Source organism: Pezoporus wallicus, unplaced genomic scaffold (genome assembly GCF_028554395.1).
Source record: "Pezoporus wallicus isolate ANWC-B61680 ecotype Strahan unplaced genomic scaffold, APGP_CSIRO_Pwel_v1 contig_3710, whole genome shotgun sequence".
Classification (NCBI taxonomy): Eukaryota; Metazoa; Chordata; class Aves; order Psittaciformes; family Psittacidae; genus Pezoporus; species Pezoporus wallicus.
Window position 1 is genome coordinate 2,422,173 of NW_026640315.1, and position 19,024 is coordinate 2,441,196.

A 19,024-nucleotide genomic window follows, 5' to 3' on the forward strand; every position below is an offset into this window, starting at 1 on the left:
GTATCATGGGGGTTTTGGTAGTTCAGTGCCTTGAATTTCTTTAATGTGAGGTTTGAAGCATCTAGAACAGTCGATTCAAATCTCAATGGTGAAGAATTGACCTCTCATGATGTCACTTGAGCATTTCAGATCCAAGTATGGGTCTTAGTGAAAACCTAAATGTCAGAACCTTAAAAAATCACAAGCATTGGAGTGTTCAGTGTCTGCTCTGTTGGTAGCAGTTCTCACTGCAAGGAGGAACCCCAAGTCCTGGATGTGAAATCTGCAGCTTAGTCTTTCTCTTCCATAGAGCAGGGCATTGTTCAGTCCCGTATGGTACAAATGAAAAGCATTGTGTTCCTTCACAAGTGGACATCAAGTCTTGTCTCCTCCTCAGAGCTTCTGAGCTGGATAAACTTCATGACAAATGAGTCATGTACCTCCACAGCAGCTGCTGGGACTATCAGGTGGAAAAGCCAATTAATCTTCTTCAACTGCTGAGTAGCAGGAGCTGTGGGGAAGGTTGTGATGAGGAGTCTCACTATCAGTGGGGACCTTTGGAAGTGATGGGAGAAGACTTAAGTAAGCAGATATATCTATGTTAGAGGGGAGAAATGTATTGGAGGAACACATTCCCATTGTGTCTGTGGGGTGGAATACTGGATAGGCAGGGTGCTTTCTAATTATGCAAAGCTTTGCTTCTTTTTGCTGGTCCTTTGTGGATTAAAGAACTTTGCCTCAGCATCTGTGCTGAGTCCTGCTGTCTAGCCTGCTTTCCCCACGCAATTAGGCTCTGACAGAGCCAGGGACAGGCTCTGCCATCAAAGTTAAAGCTTTGCAGCAATTTCATTGGAGTGCCAGGATAGGAAGGTTTTACTCCTGCTGAAGCTGCCCTCTCTGCCTGCTCACTGCATGGCTTTATTTCTAATAACTGCATCTGTCTGGAGAGCAATTGCCATGAAGTAACACCTGTACCCTCTTACCTAGTCAAAGCCAGTATAGCCCAAGAAGTGACACTGCTCAGAGATTCTGAGAGCAGCCACATCACCACTTAAAAGCTTAATTCCCATTGATTTCAGCAGGGTCAGTGTGGGATCCATTACTGTTTGCTCAGTGGAGTCAATGACTATTTTTGCTGTACTGAATTTATTGTACTGATCCAGTAAATGCTTTCTGGCACTTGTAATACTTATAGGTTTGAGTGGAGCTGTTGTTTCTAATATGCTGTGCAATGCTCTTGGTATGGTTAACAGGATCTAATTAAGTATGACCTGTTCCTTCTATTTTAAGGTTTCTGTTGTCTTTTTGATAATCTCCCTGCTTTGATATTCGCTTAAAAGCAAACCGAACCCTGACAGATAAAGGGTGAGCTCCCCCTACTGACCTTGGTGGTGCAGCACAAACAAAATCAATATAGAATTAAAACATAAAGGCAAATATACTATGACTTCACAGCTGATTTTAAGCATGAAAACCACTGAGCACTGTGTACTAATTGGATCGTAATGGCTTTCATGATGGGAGAGCCTGAGCCACATGAGCACAGAGCATTTCTGCAGTAACAAATCTTGGTGCTTTATATAGCTGTTCTCCTCCACGAGCAAGAGCGTCTTTTCCTCATCTTGTAGAAGTTATAAGGAAATTGAAGTTATGCCTGTTACCGTATTTGAAAATGAAGGTTGTAGGAGCTCCTTCGTATTCATTAGTGCTGTGAAAGAAGAGCAGTTGTTATACACTCTCCCACCTGCAGCAATAGCAGCCTTTGAATCTTCAAAACAGTAACACAGATTGTTCTGTGCCTTCATATTCTGTCTCTGCTTCCCTGGATCTTTAGGCATCTAATCACTGCAGCTGGCTGGAAAGCTTCTAGAAGCAGTCTTTATGTGAGCAGATAAAAGTTGAAAAGTAGATGCATTTCTCTGTGAGTTCCAAGCAATTTTGATGGAAATTCCAAGAATGCAGATTTGCCCCAAGCTTTAAAGAAATGTTCAGAAAGGGAAGTTGGCTGTTGTGGAAGCTCAGACTGTGACAGGTTATCTGGCTTTGAAATCATATGAAAATAATACAGGGTGAAATTTAATGGGGTTTCTTTTCAAAACCAAGTTTTCCAAAGCAGGAAATGGAAACTGGAGATTTATTTTGAATTTGCCTTTACGGTTTCAATCAGAGGCTCCAAAAAAAACATATTTCTCAAAAAAACAGTGCTGAGTTTTGGCCATGTGTTTTAACTAACTTTAAAATCTAATTTCAGTCCCATAGCTGAGGATAGTATTGTACCAGCTTTGCCCTGAAGATCCCGTATGGGGTAAGAGGCAGATATTGCAGTCATATAGGGAGTTTGCCGTACACCAGGATTTGTAATATACACCAACACTTAACACATGAGAATTTCAGTCAAGCACTACACAAAACCTCAAAGTCTTAATGATCTAAGCTCATAGCTGTAGATCTCAAACTTCACAGCACACCAGAACTGGAGGTGATTTGATGCATCTGTCCTTTCTTTTAAGAATAGCTTTCTGATAGGTGCTATAGTTGGGATGGCTCCAAGGAGAATGACTGTCAGGTAAATGTGAAAAGCTGAGCTCTCCTGTTGTAAATTACACTATAGCTGTTTAATGAACTGAAGTTGGTTACTCTTAAAAGTACTTCAGAGTTTTCTAAGACTCAACTAAATTTTACTAAATACAGCCCGGAACCATAAATGAGTCTTAATACACCATTAAAGATGCAAGGGTAGATAAAGTGAAAAACTATTGCTCTTAGGAAAAATGCCAGGAACCAACTCCATTCTATTAGCTAACCAGATTTGATTTCCTACAGTATTAAAATTGCTTAATTGCCTGTGAAAATTGCCTGATGCACTATGGGTTAAGTCTGCCTCTTGGAGCATTTGCAGGAAATGGCTTTGCTACAGTTGTGTGTATTTGTGGCCACAATGACTGTCTGCAAATTGACTGTTAGGGGGTGAGGGTGGTTTTCTTACACAAAACTGAAAGGAAAGCTGTAGAATCATCTCTTAAGAGAAGCCAGGCCTGGCACCCTGAGGGGACTGAAAAAGCTAAAGGTTCATGTCTTCCCCTTCAGTGACTTGTAAAACACTTTCTTCTTTGCTTAGACTCAAGATGGTTCTGTCCTGCTTCTTTACAAGTCTTGGGCAGGTATTTTCAAGAAAGGAAATATCTTAACTGGCTATTTTCACAAAAAGAAAGTGCAAGTGACCTGGTGGCTTTGGTGTTACTTAGAATCCTTGCTCTGCAGCAGGTGACTTGTGACCAGGGACAGAAGGAAATTCAGCAGCTTCTGGCCACTCTCATTTTGTGATCACAGTTTGTGATCTGATAGTTAAGTTCTTTCTCCAGATATAAGATGGCTCCTGACCTGCGTCACCCTGCACAGTGATTTATATAATGCACACAAATATAATTTAATTATTATATAATCATATTATATATTTATATAATGCACATTATATAAATCAGCCCTTTAGCAGAGCGCTTCTCCATAAGGGGCATCCTTTTGTGCAGCTTCAGCACTAAATACACAAGGACTTGAAACTCTTCCTGGGTTAGCTCTTTGCCTCTACCCACTGCCTCCCTAGCACTGCGGTGCAGCCTGGTCTCCTTGCCAAGCGCTGCCTAAAAATGTAGATGAGGAAATGTTCCCAACCATAGCAAGGCAGAGAGAACATCGAGCACATTAATGTCTTATGATACAGGCAGACATCAAATGAAATATGTAATCAGGCATGTAAGTGGCTTTCAGTTTTACAGTTTCCTGGAAAATGAAGTTGTAGCAATAATGGGACATCTTAGTGCAGGAGGTCCTTAAAGAAGCCAGGAAGTATTCCTATGCTTATTTGAGATGGGTTATTTATGGGCAGATCCTAGCCTCGGGTACATGCTGCTGCGCAGCTTGAAATATTCACCATGGCAGTTCTGCAGGCCTAGGCAAGCACGGTTCTTCTCAAGGGTGGTACCGGTAGCAGAGAGCACCATGTGTGCCAGACTAGGCTGCTCCCTGTACAAACCATAACATTTCCATATGAGATTTGCCAGAGTAAACCTTGATCTTTTGTTGCTTTGTGTCTGGACTGTTACACACTCATTCACCTCACTGGCATTTCCCAGGCTGCAAGCCAAAATGTCTACTGGTAATAAGAGATGTGAACAGTATTCGAGACACTCCAATGTTCTTTCTTCGTATTATGCCCTTTTTGTAAACCTCTTGGAGTAATTAGAAAATTCAAGTTATCATTTAGCTAAGTGGATTGAAAGGTCAGATATATTAGCCCTGTTGCAGAAAAACACCGAGTAAGAAAGCTGATGCATTTCCCAACAGGGTGCTAAAACTCATCGTCCTGGTGGTTAGGGGTAGCCCAAAGAAAAGACCAGCACCACAGTCCTCCAGAGTCAAGAGATTCTGATTTGTGCCTTCACAGAGAAGAAGAGCAACAGAGAATTTATTCTTTAAACACAGTTCTTAATGGGAATAAAACCAATGGCACTGTCCTAAGATTCTTGAAGCCAGTGATCATCTTTCCATTGATTTGATGGATGTTGGAACAGGGTCAGCTGTTCACAAGATAGCAATGATGTGTAGTAATAATCTCGGAGGCAAATGGCTTCTCCACATTTCCTTCTCTTCTTCCCTTTTTTATGGGAATATAACAACATGCAAATCTTCCCTGCAGGACGAAGAGATTCAAGCTGTTATATACCAGCTTGCATGCTAAGCAAACCTCTCCCACAGGGCACACCGGTTGCTGCACACTCAAACATCTTCCCATCAGAAAGTCACCTTTGCAGAGCAGACACTCCTGAGATCTTACGGGTTGTTTCATTCACCCTGTGCTGTCTCTAATGTATGCATGTGTGTGGGAGACAGGGACAACATATCCATCTCCCATGTTCAGCTTCCTCCATCTGGTCACCTTTTCTGTTCTTCTAACTCTTCCTTTCCTTTGTAAGGGACTTCCTCCATAACCACAAGGTATCTTCACCCTACAGATGTTATGCCTTTATTTTAAAACCAGGAGAGAAGATCAACTACCAGCATAAACCTGTGTAGTTCACACTTGCTTACATTACTCTTATTTCTTCTGCTCACCTGCCTCATGACTGAGTATCAGTGTGTAATGTCACAGCCAAATCCATTGCATTGGTGATGGAATGGAAAAGAGAAATACTTCTGGATAGTTGCAACTTCCAAGTAGGATAGTGTGTAGCACATGCTGAGAAGGTTTCAACAGTGTAGGCTCCAGGCTGTAAGCTGGTTGTTCTAAACTAACCTGGCCTGATATTACTGCCTTCTGCAGCCCAATATGCCAAGTGCAGTGGCTGGTAATTAATGGGGAATGAGGCATTTGTTGAGTTCAGTGTTTCTGAGAGTGAGTTTCATTCAGTGAGTTCAGTGTTTCTGAGAGAAAGACTGAGGGAAGCACAGACATTGATTTCTCCAGCTGTTAATGTGGTTGTTAAAAAAAGCGAACACAGAGGCTGAAAATCTCCACTTGCAGTGCATAGATATTTGCTTGCCAGAGATGTATGCTCTGTGACAGAGCTCTTTCGGAAGAGGAATTTGTGACGCTTAGGTATTGCCCCTTCGTCACTCAGACCAGAGAAAATCTGAAGCAGCTTCACAGACACTAATGTGCAGTAGACACCGGTTCATGCTAAGGCTGCAAGTCCATACAGTCTCCGGGAAGACCTGACCAGTTGCTCTCGTTTCTCTTTGCCAGGCTGTGAAGAGTTACTGAAAGATGTCCTGTCTTCTGAAAACTCTGAGCCTCAACACTACGAACCACACTATGATGATTACTACTACCAGGTAAGAGAAGCACTTATTCTGTCTTACGTTAAGCAACCTGAGGAAGCCTCTGGTGTGATGTGTAGCTGGGTCATTGTGAATGCTGCTGTTGTACCTGGCCTATTGACTCTTCCTTCCCAGGTTCGTGCTTGTCAAGCCTTCTATATACTGGTATAAGCTGCATTAAACACAGGGTAGCTGTCAGCTGTTATGAGAGTATTTAGGATTTGGATAGCATTCCTCTTACAAGCCTCAGCATTCACTTGGCTGTGAAGGGAGATGTTGCATACAGGCTCACTGGCACCACACGTGTGGAAAACACTGATTTGTATCTAATTAAATCAGTCAAACTTTGTAGGTGAACAAGTCCTCAGAGACCTTCTGCAGATAATGAACAAAGATGCAACAGCTGTTTGGAAGCAGAAGCAATGCACCTTTGGTACCTTGATCTTATTTTGACTGTTGGGAATGGGGTATTTTCAAACGGTATTTTCTCCATCTATATCCTTAATTTGACAGTGTCTGTGCAGTCTAACAAGCAGGAGAATGTTAAGTTTTCCTGTAAGCATCTATTTCTCGTTCATTTTACTTGGTTTTGATCACCTCCACCCATGTAAACTCCTAAGGTTAAAGGTACAGTTCAGATAAAGATTGCCTGCCAGTGCAGTTATGAGACTGCAAGTGATCCTGAAATCAGTAGGGAAAGCAAGTGATGAAAGGTGATGAAGTGTGAGAACAATACTTGTGTATTGAGGAAAGACATGTGATAAGCATGCTGGTGTTGCAGCACTTCATGGTGTTACACAAAATGGTTTCCACTGTCCATACAGAAAGTAAAGAGACATTTCCTTCTCCTCGCCGCAGAAGGTGGAAGGAGCCCTCTATGACTACAAACATGAGCACAGAATCTGGTCATACACTTCCTTAATCAGGAAGAGTTGTCTGGGTTAATTGGCTCCTTTTGCTTGCTGGAAATGACAGGCTGGTGTCAGTACCTGGGCTGTGGCAAGCTGGCACCACCATCACCCTGCTTTGTTTTTAAAACCTTATTTTTGTTGTAACTGATGACATACCTACCCACCATGCTGTTACTTGGTTACCTTAATAGATGTCATAAACCAAACTCCCAGTTTTGCAATAAGATGATAGAGGCTATAAAACGGCAAGCAGCCTCTGCAGATACTAGATGTTCCCCTGTTACTATGCAGACACAGCAGGCAGGTTCTGGCAGTCTTTTGGAGGCAGGCAACATGGTCGTTGGGTCTTTGTTCCTCAGGGATTCCTCACATCTGCTTTCACCCAAGGATGTGCTGCAGAGAGTGGTTGAAGGCAAACTGTGAGGTGACTGCAAACTGTACCACTCCTGGCACGTACCAACCAGGAGAGCCGGGGGGGAGGAGAGTTGTAGTTGCTAGTCCTGACAACAGTGTTAGAGTTCTGGATTTGTGCCTCTGGAAGAGGAAGGGGGCAGAGAGTGACCCTGTTCAGAAGGAGTCGATGTGGCAGGGCTTTGGTGGAAGCCTTGCTGATCAGTTCTTGGTAGGACTTGTGACGTCCACCAGCCCCCCTGTATAGGCAGTGGGCAACAGCACCGTTGCAGTCATATCCAGCCCACTTTGGTTGGGCCAACACAGCATTTGTACAGCCTCTGAGCAGAACCAGGTTCTTCCCCACCTGCCCACAGGGAGATGAGTTATCATGATGGGGAGAGGACAGAAAACGGTGCACATTGTTGTCCACCACGCGCTTACGCCAGGGCTCCTCTGCCCAGCTGCCTTCCAGAGGGGATCGTTTCCCCTACAATCTCCAGGTCTTTCAGGTGCAGTTTAGAAACTGTTCGCTAGATGTCAGTTGAAGACTGCGAGAAGGCTGTGAACAAGCACTGCACTTGCTTTAAGGATCCGCTGCTATGGCGGAAAGTAGGAGTTTGTAATGTGATGAAACGGAGAACTGAGGCCCAAGTGGGTTTGGGTTATTACCATTGATGACATTTGTTCCCTGTTCCCGAGGAAGCACATATTAAAAACATATGAGCTCTCCTTGCATCTCCCTGGCCTTAGTGAGTGTGAATCCCTGGTGATCATCACTACTGGTGATGTAGTCAAGTTTATAGGTAGCTCCCAATGGCATGGATGGTAGTTGCCTGTCTAATCTGATTTTCATCCCAGTATGTCTTTTATGTGTCTCTCTAGTTCTCAGTTGCAGTCAAGTCTCAGGCAGCAGCAGGATCCATCTGCTGTGATGGCACAAATAGGTATTTTTAAAGGGAATGCATCTTTTTGATTCCACCCAAGGGGATGGAACACAAAGGCAGGTACCGAGCTGGTTCACTGTTGTGCTGCCGCTGTCTCGGTATTCATACTGTGATGTGGAGAGGAAGAGGAGATTTATCCTTGTCACGTGTTATTTCCCCTGTCCTCTGCTTTCACTTTTACTTCCCCTCCCCAGTGCCCAGTCCCTGTATTGTAGCTTTCTAAAGCCCAAATGTAGAAACCTAAAGAGGTGAAGGGAATGCCAAGAAGTGGGATGAAGTGACAGGAGCCATGGTAAGGTACTGAACTGAATCAGCTGTTTAGGTATGTTGAGTCAAATGGGTAAGAAAAACATGCCAAGCCTCCAGCCTTTAACTGCAATCAACTGGATGCAATTAATTTAAATTGATCCATAAAATCCCCTGGTACCAGGAGCTTGGGGCATTTCATTTGACATTTTCTAAATGGTCTGCTTTTCCTTTTTATTGTCCTTCAGTGTAAACAAGAACAAAAGCTGGCAAGCTGGTAATGTCTAAAAAGGAGGAAAAAAATCCTATTGTTTATGCAAATTAAAATGCAAAGACAATTCCATGGGAGGTTTCTAATGGTCTCTAATGAGAGGCTGTGTCAGTGGTATTTTGGGTGGATGCAGAGCTATTCTTTTGAGCTCAAATCTGTTACAGTGTGATACACGGAAAGCAAAGAGTAGCACTTGGTTACTACAGGACTCTGAGATCAGTGGGAAGTCTCCCACTGACTTCAAGCTGCAAGGGTGTTTTCTCTTAGATCAGAGAAAGCTGGTCTAGAGAGACTAAGGAGCATGGGATTCCAGTTAGCAGCTGTAGAGCATCTCAGCTCTAGGACCTGCTTTCTCTGTGAATTCAGAGTGTGCTGATCTGGTTAAGGTCTGTATTGTGCTGCATTTGAGGCAGTGCTTCAGTCAAGTGCTGTTTATAATTTCTGTCTCTTGCAGCCTATAGAGAGATAATAGAAAAGCTCTGAATTTGCCAGAAGCCAATTTATGAATCCTGAATTCCTTTCACAGTGTTTCCTGCTATGGCCTCAGCTCTTGTTTTGGCTCCAGTTTGAAGGAAGACGCAAGTCTCCCTAGTCCAGCATGCAGGATTTGCTTTGTGGCAAGCATCTGGTAGCGCTTCAGAGCTCTTTGATGGCCTTTTGGAGATAGGAACCAAGAGGAAGTCCACAGCTGAAGTATGTGTATGAAAACCCAGACCTAGATTCAGCCTGCTTGAACAAAGCAAAGTGCCTGGGTTTAGCATTTCAAATGGCTGGCTCTGGGCCTTCCCAAACACCTATCCAGCTGCGAGCACTAGCCACAGGGCTCAGAAGGATTTAGGCTGGCTGCATCTGCAGCTCCCTGGCCAAGATTTGCATTGCAGGCCCTGAGAAGCAGTGACCTGGGTCTAGGTGCTCTTCTGTCTGAGCATCTAAGTATAAGCTGGATTTTCAGCTCTTCACCTGGTGTGTTTTGGGTGTTCAGATTTGAAGGGAGCCTGAATCTAGATCACCTGGGGAGATAACAGAAAAGAAGGTTGAATGACAGATGAAGCCTCTCGCTGCCAGGTAGCAGGGGACCTATTTGAGTAGCTGCTTGTGAAGTGACAGACTATGTATTTACGTGTGAGTAATTGCCTTTTCATCTGAAATTGATCACCAAATGCCATACGTGCAAACCCAGTGGAAGAGCATGTTGTAAGATACAATAATAGCCGGGTCTTTGTTTTAAACAAGGCTGTTTTGTTTCTTACTAATTGGTGCTGTATTGAGTTGCTGCTTTCCATTTATTTGCTGCTCTCACCTGTAACTTGGAGAGTAAATCTGCCTCTTAGCAGGGTACAGGATTGCTGCATGTTAGAAAATGAGCTGCCTTTTCAGTCCTGTGTTTGCCTGCCAAGCGATTAATTACATTGTATGAACAGCAGAAAAGTAGTTGAGACATGACAAATACATGATGTTTGCCTCTGGGATGGAGCTGGGGCCGAGCTGCTGCTTTGAAAAGATTTCAGTAGCAATTGGGAGACCCCCCCGGCTTCTGAAGAAAAGGGTTTTTTCCCACTAGTTGCTTGAGGATATCAGCTAATACCTGTCTCTGAGCAGAGGGGCTTTCTGCCCTGGGAAAAGGCTGTGATCCAAATGGGGTTTTCATTAGGCTGTGGAAGAAGCCTGAGACTGAGGAAAGGTGAAGGGCCATTTGCATAGCTCTCTTTTGCCAACCTGGAATTGCAGTTGTTATCTCTGGTTGTGCTGTGTCTTGCTATGTGTTAAAAAGCAAAGCTCAGGAAAGCATTGAATATTTTATTGAATGCAAACTTGCAGTTCTCTTCTTAGTATTCCCATATCCCACCTCAAATGAAGTTCTCTTTTTCACTGAGAACATCCCTTTCAGCAGACACACCAGCAGTGAAGGTGAAGCAGTGTGAGTGGTGGATGTCCGATCTAGTGGGGAAACTTTGGAGAGTCTGTAACCAGGATGGTTTGTATCTTTCATCTTACACATGTATTGCCAGTGTTCTTGGGCAGAATGCTTGGCCTCATTTGTCAGGAGGGTTTTCTTGATGCTATTTGTAACATTAAACCCCAGTGTTGCCTAACTGTTAATGAAAAAGACATCTTTCCTGCTGCCTTTTGTAGTAGCATTCGCAGCAACACTCCTATGTTAGCAGAGGCAAAACAGGTAGTTTTGAAAAAAGGTAGTTTTTGCAGTAAAGAGAAACAATATTAAGCACAACAAATTAAAGGGTTTATTTTCCCTGTTTCTTATCAGCCTCCAGTTTTCCCCGCCACCCACACTCTTGCAGTCATTCTTGGCTCCCACTGTGTTTTCAGCCCTGCAGATGCTCAGTGTCTGCTTTGCATGTGAAGAATTCCCTCCCTGAGCTTAGGCTCTGGGGGTGTTTATGTTACACAGCAATCAGCACAGTGCATGTTTGCAGATTGCTTCCCTTACCAAGCTGCTGGTGGGCTCTTGTGTCCTGCTGTCACTGTGGCACCCACACTGGGATTATGAGCAGCTCATCTCATGTCTCCCCTGAAGAAGCTGGGAAAGCTGCTGCATCTTCATTCCTGCTACAGTTGAAACATGGGATGTGTGTGCCCCTCAGTACTCCAACTGTGGAATGTTCTGGCTCAAGCCTCTCTCTTGGCCATGCCAGGGCAAGCAGAAGCTTCCCTGGTTTCCCTCGTCTAATCTAAAAGTCTGGTTTATATTTGGTGCTCCTAAATCTGCCAGATTCACCTTCCCCTCAGATTCTGCTGTATCCCCTGGGAATTGATGATGCTTGGCATCTCCAGGGATGGCCTTTTGGGAGGCCCAGCCTAAGGATTGACCCCAGTCCCTGCTAAAATCAGTAGGAAGACTTCTTAAACCCTGGCAGGAGTTGGGCAGCACTTTGGGTTGTTCCTGAGGTGGTTGTTGCCCAAATCCCTCACAGCACAGGGAAGAAAAGCCATGCAGTTACAGAAAGAAACAAGTCCATGTTCCTTGGTAGGATGAGATAGGATTATACACAGGCAATACAGTGTCTGCACTGATGAGAAGTTTATTGGAGCCTCTAAGGGCAACACTCTCAGCAATTCATTTTTTCCAAGCATCAGAAAGCAACATTAACTACAACTGCTGAGAATCCCCCAGTGAACAATTACCCAGAGCAATGAAGAGCTCAGCGTGCTCCTGTTTGGGACTAATTTACATGGAAATTGCCTGGCAATATTCTGAATTCTGGTTTTTATGTTTGTGCATGCATGCAAAAATAAGTGTCCTTGGTACAAAACACCTGCATAAAAATAACCTTCCTCTCGGGCTGCTCGAGCTGATTAGGAAATGCTGCCCTGAAGAGCTGCTCTGCAGAGAATGGGCAGTTTTGCACTTAGGGCAAAGTAGGCATCTTCCAACAAAACGAATGCCGACTCCTCCAAACCAGCAAAAAAAAAGTGATTGAGGATTATTATTTCTTTTTTCAAACCCAGTTTGGATTTTTGATTTGGGGCACATCACACCTGACATTTTTAAAGGGGAAAGAACCCTTTCCCTCACTTATTTTTGCTCAGTTGTTGTAGAAAACGTGCATAAAATAATACAAAAGCAGTGAAACACAGTCAAAAAATACTGCTTTGTGTCACGATGCCCTTCTCATAACGTGATCTGGATTTTCCTTTCAGAAAAGTCCAAGGTTTTGATCTTTTCATCCTAAGCTGGGCCAAGAAAGTGTTTTGAAATCCAAGAGCCCCCAGGCTGGGAGAAAGGTTTTCCCACCCAGCTCTTGCCACAGCACCCCAAGTGCAATCCCACTCTCAGAAGCCAGCAGCAGACTGCCCAAGCCTGGGAGTGTCCTCAGAATGGAGTATCCCAGTGCAGTGGTGTCTATTCAGATGGTGCTGTCTTTCGGGCGTTAGGAAGCGGAGTTGAACTTGTGTATGTCAGTGGGTTTGGGCAAATGATGCCAGTTAGCTGGTTTATATTTAAACGCCTGCTCTTGCAGGTGAACTCCTGGCCTCCTGTAATAGAAGCTTGAATGAGTGAAGGGCAAAACATTGTTCACTTTCCACAGGGAAAAGTCTGAGTCAAAACTGACCATTTCTTAGGGCTGTATTGGGTGGTTTAAACTGGTGAAAGGTGACTGCATGGTTCAGTGTCCTTGCTGTGACTCTGAGATGAAGTTCCAACTGTAGTGTCCTTCCAGGCATCTATAGGAAAGTCACCTCGTGCACTGATTGTTATCTGTGACTCTTCTTTGAGTATTTATTTCTGCTGTGTGGCCCAGGTAGGGTTTCATGAGGCCTTCAAGCTTCACCATTTTAAAGTCTGTCACCAATCTCTTTGTCAGAACCTCTGTTTAACAGACATTTTCTGCCTCATCCCTATTTTTTCTTCTTGAGGCATTGTCTTCAAGCCTTTTATCTGCTGATTTTGTGACTGAGCACAGTTTTTTGGGGGTGGTTTTTCTGTAATTGTCAGTTGCCATGGCAAAATATTCCTCCCGTCCTTGTCTCTCCATGGGTAAACCAATTTAGGCTGTGGCTCAGTCTTTGGGTAGAGGCTGTGAAATGACTGAAGGCTAAAAGCTGATCTCTTTCTATCGAGGAAGTCACATCCCTATGGATTTAATCCCTCAGGTAAAGCATGACTGTGGTTTAGTCCTTTTTGCCTTTTGTTTGCTGTCCCCTACAATTTGTGGTGTGTCTTCAATGCAGCATTCTTAACAACATAAGCAAAAGAAATGCTATGACAGGACTCACTGTGCTGTACTCCCATGAAAGAAACACAACTTCTCTGTTGGAGGGTGGTGAACTTCACTGTGATCTATGGCCTTTGGGGAATACCAGAATATCCATAATGACAGTATCTACATAAGAAGCAGTGCATGTAGTGTTTGGCACATTTCTTGACACTTGTGTGACAAGAAGGTATCTGGGCCCTTCAGTTCACAAACTTCACACTGGCTCTTTCTTTCTTTGTTCTTGCTTCTTTATTTCCTATTCTGCTTCATTTTTTTTCTTTTTCTTGTTGCTTGGGGAAATTTGTGCTGCATTTATGGGAGATTTTTGGACATAGATTGTTCTTCTTGGAATATTTTCAGTGGGAAGGCTGTGAAATTGAAATACCGGAATCTTTTTTTGGAGTAAAAAGCATTGGTTTAAATAGGTTTATCTGGTGAGGGCTTTTTCCATCAGAAGAAAGTTCTGTGTAGACCTGTAAAAGCCAGTTGATAAAGCCAAGATTCCAGGTTATGAAACTCCAGAGAGAAATTCAACCACAAAGAGATGTTCCAGCTAAACACTACCAGCAAAACCCCTCATTGCACAAGCAAACAAAAAGGATTTGACTGTTTCTTTTCCACCTTCCAGCCTCTCTGACCAGGCTGAGAGCAGTGGATTTTTGGAGGCAGCTTCTCCTGTTGTTCAGAACAAAAGAGCTGCACATACTGTGAGCAGTTTTCCCACTTACGTAAATTCCTCCACAGGTGAAATCTTACAGGAATCATTTTGCCACTATGGTGCCCACGATACTTTGGGGTTCAAATACATTATGTTAGTAGCCTCAAGAATTGCCACCAAAGTGACCCATGCAATTCATGGACTTGCCCAGTTCTTTTCCTGGTTGTGAAAGCTCAAGGACACCTTCCCCACTTCCTCCTTCCTGCATTTCATGCCCAGCCCTTGCACTGTCCAAAATCCCTTAAAACCACGTGGAATTTGGTTTTCCCTGCAGCGTTGAGACCTGCCTCCCACTGTGGGATGCTGCCGCAGCGAGGTTCTGTGTGGTGGGGACTGTGGCACTGTCCTCTATCAGAGGCAATGGAGCTGTTTAAAATTAAACCATCTTACTCAGCTGGGCTCAGAGAGCTAAAAATTACATCTTGATCATCTTGTCTATTCTTAGAAGCTGAAGAAGAATCAGTGTGGGTTTGGGGGCTTTTTACATGCTGCATGTATTTGTCTGGGTGGAGGCAGGCTTTTGCAGTGCTGTCACACATCTGGGCTGCAATAAGCAATTTGTAACTGAACAGGGTGAAAAAGTAGGCCAGCCTACAAGAGAGTATCTAGGAATTACTCCGGAGGGATTTATGCTACACTGTCTCCAGCAGCTGCAATAACAACGTGAAATTGAGATTAAAAACTCAGAAGAGATATGGGCTATTTGACCTTCTGTCTGTCAGCGACACAGAGGCCCTGTCTGGAATAAGGACACAGAGAAATGCAGTTTCTGTCGAGTGGTTGCATGCCAAGAAGAAGCTGTTGACGTTCATCCTAAGCTCGGTGGAACACAGAGATCATTTCTTCCCATTCCATGTTGTCCTTGCAGAGCCTGGGCAGGTTTCGGAGCTGTGTGTACCGGTGCTACCAGGCACAGGGACTGCTGCTGAGCTGTGTTTAGAGTGGAACAGTTCTTGCTCCAAAAGCGACTGACTCATCTAAAGAGATGAGATTTGGAAAGAAACTGTCAATTGTTACATTTTCTAAGTGTACGGAAATCCAGGCAAGATTATTTAAGCCCCTGAGAGGCCTTGTTGCTGAGTTTTGCTGTTTGGCTTCATCTTTTTACCCAGGCTGTTATTGTAGTTACCCAATTGACTCTAATATCAGTTGGGGAATAAGCCATGAGATAGAGTAGCCTGTTTGGCTGGAGGTGTACACTGGATCACAGGCTTGTTTTGGTACTCAGCATTATGATAGGCTATGAGGAAGGTTAAGTTGGAATAATAATGTAACCATGGTAATGTTGATACAGAGTTGACGCAAATGCTGATGAGTATTTTGGGTGTGAACTCTGCACCCTTTGATAGATATATCCCAAATACATAAATATGGTGTAAAGGTATTGTAGAGCTTTGGCCAGCCATTTTTGTAGAATAGTGCAGTACTGAGGTAAACTTTCTTGCCCATGGTAGAAATTCATTCCTAATCCTGCATGTAGTGCCTGACCTCACTTAAAATGGGGGGAAATTCTCAACTTACACAAACTGGATATGCTACCACCTTCTTCCAGCAGCAGAGGGGATTTGTTTGGCTTATTTTGGCCACAGGCATAGCAATAGACAGAACCTCAAGAATTTTTATGTATTCTCCACAAGAAATTTCCCGTATTAGTAACTGTTCTGCATTTGTTACTGGCCTGTGGGTATGCTGAAAAACAATATTGCTGTTTGTTGCGGCAATGAGTTTTTCATTACTGTGTCCTTGAAGGCTAATGTCAGTGAGGAAGATTTGTTGGGGTAACTGGGGCATGTGGCTTTCATCAGGAGATGGACCACATGGTTACAGTGCCCTAAGGCACACTCGTGGAAAAGTCTGGTGCATGGAAGATGGGAACTGGTCCAAAATGGTTCCTCAACACCAGAGGGGTATTGAGGAATCACTAAGAACTGTTGGTCAGGTTCAACAGGGGAGATTAAACCAAAGCCATTTGGAAGAAGTCTGAACTGTAATGAGGATGGTTCCTCTTGTTCACCTGCTACTTGTGGAGAATGGATGTTCTGCAAATGTTTATCTAGTACTCCCAATCATCCTAAAGGATCCCATGCACCATACAGCCTTGTTGGTGTTCTCCCTCCCTTTCCAGCAGGACAGACGTATATGTACTGCAAAAACCTGGGGGCTCAAGACTGGTAAACAGTGTACCCCAATTAGCATGGGATTTGGGCTTTAAGAGTGTGTGAAAATCTTACCTTAAACCAACAGTCTTTGCCTTGTTAAATTCTTGCCTTTTTAAAATGAACTTGCACAGATGTTTCCAAGGAAAGAGTCATAATTTGCTATTAACCCTGTGGAAAAGTGAGGAGAGAGACCTAAATAATGAATGAAGTCAGTATTTCACTGCGTCTCCGATCTGTTTTTTATGGAAATCAGTAATGCACAGTATTTGGTGGGACTAACAGGTAAATATTGCCTTTCATCAATATCTGTTTACCTCTGAACTCTTCATCGCAGAGATCAGCAACCATCCCTTTATGAGTCACTCTGCAGGGTTACCTTGGCTGCAGGAGCTGCCTCAGGTTTCTCAGCTGGGAAGCTGTCAGTTAAGTGAAAGAGTAAATCACTGGCTTTCTATTTCTGCCACATCTTGAAACTGCACTTAAAATCTCTCTGTTTGTCTCATTGCCAAGTTAGCAGTAGGATATTACAGGGGAATTATGAAAGGGAGTTTTGTGCATTAAAGCCAGAGCTGTCACCTGTTGCTAACACGATGCCTTGTCTATAAAGAAAGTCTGAGTAAGACGTCTCAGATTACTGCACCATGACAAAACTTTGCTTTCAGAAGACATCCTGTGTCATGGTGTGGTACTGGAATCAAAGGAGAAAGAGTTTGTACTCGGATACTGCAGAAGGTGGCCTGCCAAGGGTGACTGATACCCTGCTGGTCTACAAAGAAAAGCTTTAGCAGTGAAATGTAATGAGTAACACTGACCCCGGTGCTTCATGAAGCAAAATCCTAGGGCTGGGGAAAGTCCTGGAGCACTTTCTCTGCAGTTATTGAAGATTACTATTTTTTCCCTATGAACAAAGTTCAGATGTTTCTTGACTTAGAGACAGGGCATTACTTGCTGTGCTGCTGAGTAACATGCTTTTCCTCTAGCTTGTATGTAGTCTTATTAGATCAAAAACCCTTACAGGAAGAGACAGTCTCTCTTGATTGTATTTTTATATGACCTGTCATGTGGGGGCTATTTCTTTCCCTCTCCCCTGGGAGGACAGGACCACTTCAAAGAGATGGGAAAGGGAAGAAATCAGCACTATTAGGAGTATATCAATATTTACTGTACCAAATGTTCATATTTAGCTTGACTTGGATACCTGCATGCATATAAACTCACCTTTATGTACAATGTCTTCTTCTTATGAGGGAAGTGGTATTCTAGAGTGGAAGGGCTCCTGAATCAGCTCCCAGGAGCTCAGACTGCATTAGGACATCCTCCCTGCCCCGCTCCTGTCCCACTCTGTTAGCACAGCTCCCTGGGACAGGCTTGTGCAGGTCCTCTTGGGGAGGCACAACATCCTTTCCCAGCTCCCGCTTTGCAGGGGCTGCCTTTGCACTCCTGCCGCTTCCACAAGGGCCAGTGGGTAACCAGAACCACATGGACCACACGGTTTGTTTCCTGAGGTAATTCACCATCTGCAACTGCTTCTTAGACAACATGGGGTCCCTAAGCTTCCCCCCTGCCGACAGCTCACTGCCTCACAGGACCGCTTTTCTCATGACATCTAAACACTTCCACATTGAATATGGTTTATTAGAAGGGAGAGGTGAGTGTCAAGGGCAGGGATCAGTGTTTAGGAGTAGTTTAGTATTTTAATTTGACCATATTATGGAAATAGGATGTGAAAAGTAACCAGGAGTAGTTTATTCCCTGCTGAAACAGTAAAGAAAGCCACATCATGTTTAGCACATGTGGAGGCCCTTCCATGACCTGTTCTTACAGGGCATGGGGTGCTGCAGGCCCTTAGCAAGGCTTGCCCTGCAGTCACAGCATGCCTCGATTTTCCATGGATGTTTCCAGCCTGCATTGCCACTCTTGGTGCATCTGCTGGGCTGGATTCTTCATCATCGGCTTCATTTCCTTCTGCTAGTGTATATTCAGAAGTGTCTGTGCAGCACCAGAGCCACTGACAATACTGCTGATGACTTCACATCACTATTTAATTAGGATGGAAGACAGGGGATGAGCAACTGGAGATTTTACGCTTGGGAAAGAGGCTGATTTATGGCACAATCAGTCCGCTGGCTCCGGCAGGCTGTTCTTTAAAAAGCAAGAGGAATATTCTTGTCACTTTGGGGTTGATCTCAATCAAGGAGGTTGTGCAAAATCTGTTCAGGCTTTGATTGCAGGGACCTGACAGTGGGGCAGAAATCATCCCCTGTTAAATTCTGAGTGGTACCTCAGGGAGGGAGGCCAGGCCCTCTGTGAGCCTGGAGTTCTCAGTGCCTTACTGGGACTTGTATTGAAAGGCTTGGCCTGGGCTCTGCACCTTTTCAGTCACAGAGCACGGCTCTTGCTATAGCAAGGACTTTCTGTTCTTTTGCCAGTGTGGAATTTCCTGGGAATTAGAACTGATCTTATTTCAAAAGCAAGTACGGGATGTATGTACGTGCTGCGCTCCCCCATCCTTGTGTAAATGTGAACATTGCCCCAGAGCCACAGAAAATCAATGTGATGGTGCCTCTGAAAGATCCCAACAGTGCTGATACTGTCACAGCTTTGCCCACACTCAGGAGCTTTATTGCACTGCTCTGTGCTTCCCCTAAAGCTGGAGTTTTCCCTGCGGCATTCTGAAACAGAACCATTACACGAGTTGAAGGTATCTTCCCTCCTACCACAGATCTGCACCTGCTGTTCCCTGCTCCACGTCTCGGGCCCAGCATCACCCAGTCTAGCATCAGCACACCCGGCTTTTGCCAGGCTGCCAACAGCCCATATGCAAGGGCTGGTCCCTGCTGTCTGAGATGAGATGTCTCTCAGATCTTCCTC

General features: G+C 44.2%; 1 protein-coding gene across 4 annotated transcripts in view; it reads left to right on the plus strand.

Moving 5' to 3' along the window:
- The window catches only part of RAB11FIP4 (RAB11 family interacting protein 4), a 113,176-nt gene that overhangs the window by 40,980 nt on the left and 53,172 nt on the right, over window positions 1–19,024 (plus strand). For 3 of the 4 annotated variants that reach the window (XM_057418656.1, XM_057418655.1, XM_057418660.1), the window contains exon 3: window positions 5,720–5,808. In XM_057418656.1, the coding sequence (XP_057274639.1) occupies window positions 5,720–5,808 (89 nt within the window). Of the gene's footprint in view, window positions 1–5,719; window positions 5,809–8,341; window positions 8,364–19,024 lie in introns of those variants that run through there. The other variant, XM_057418659.1, reaches the window with a different exon arrangement.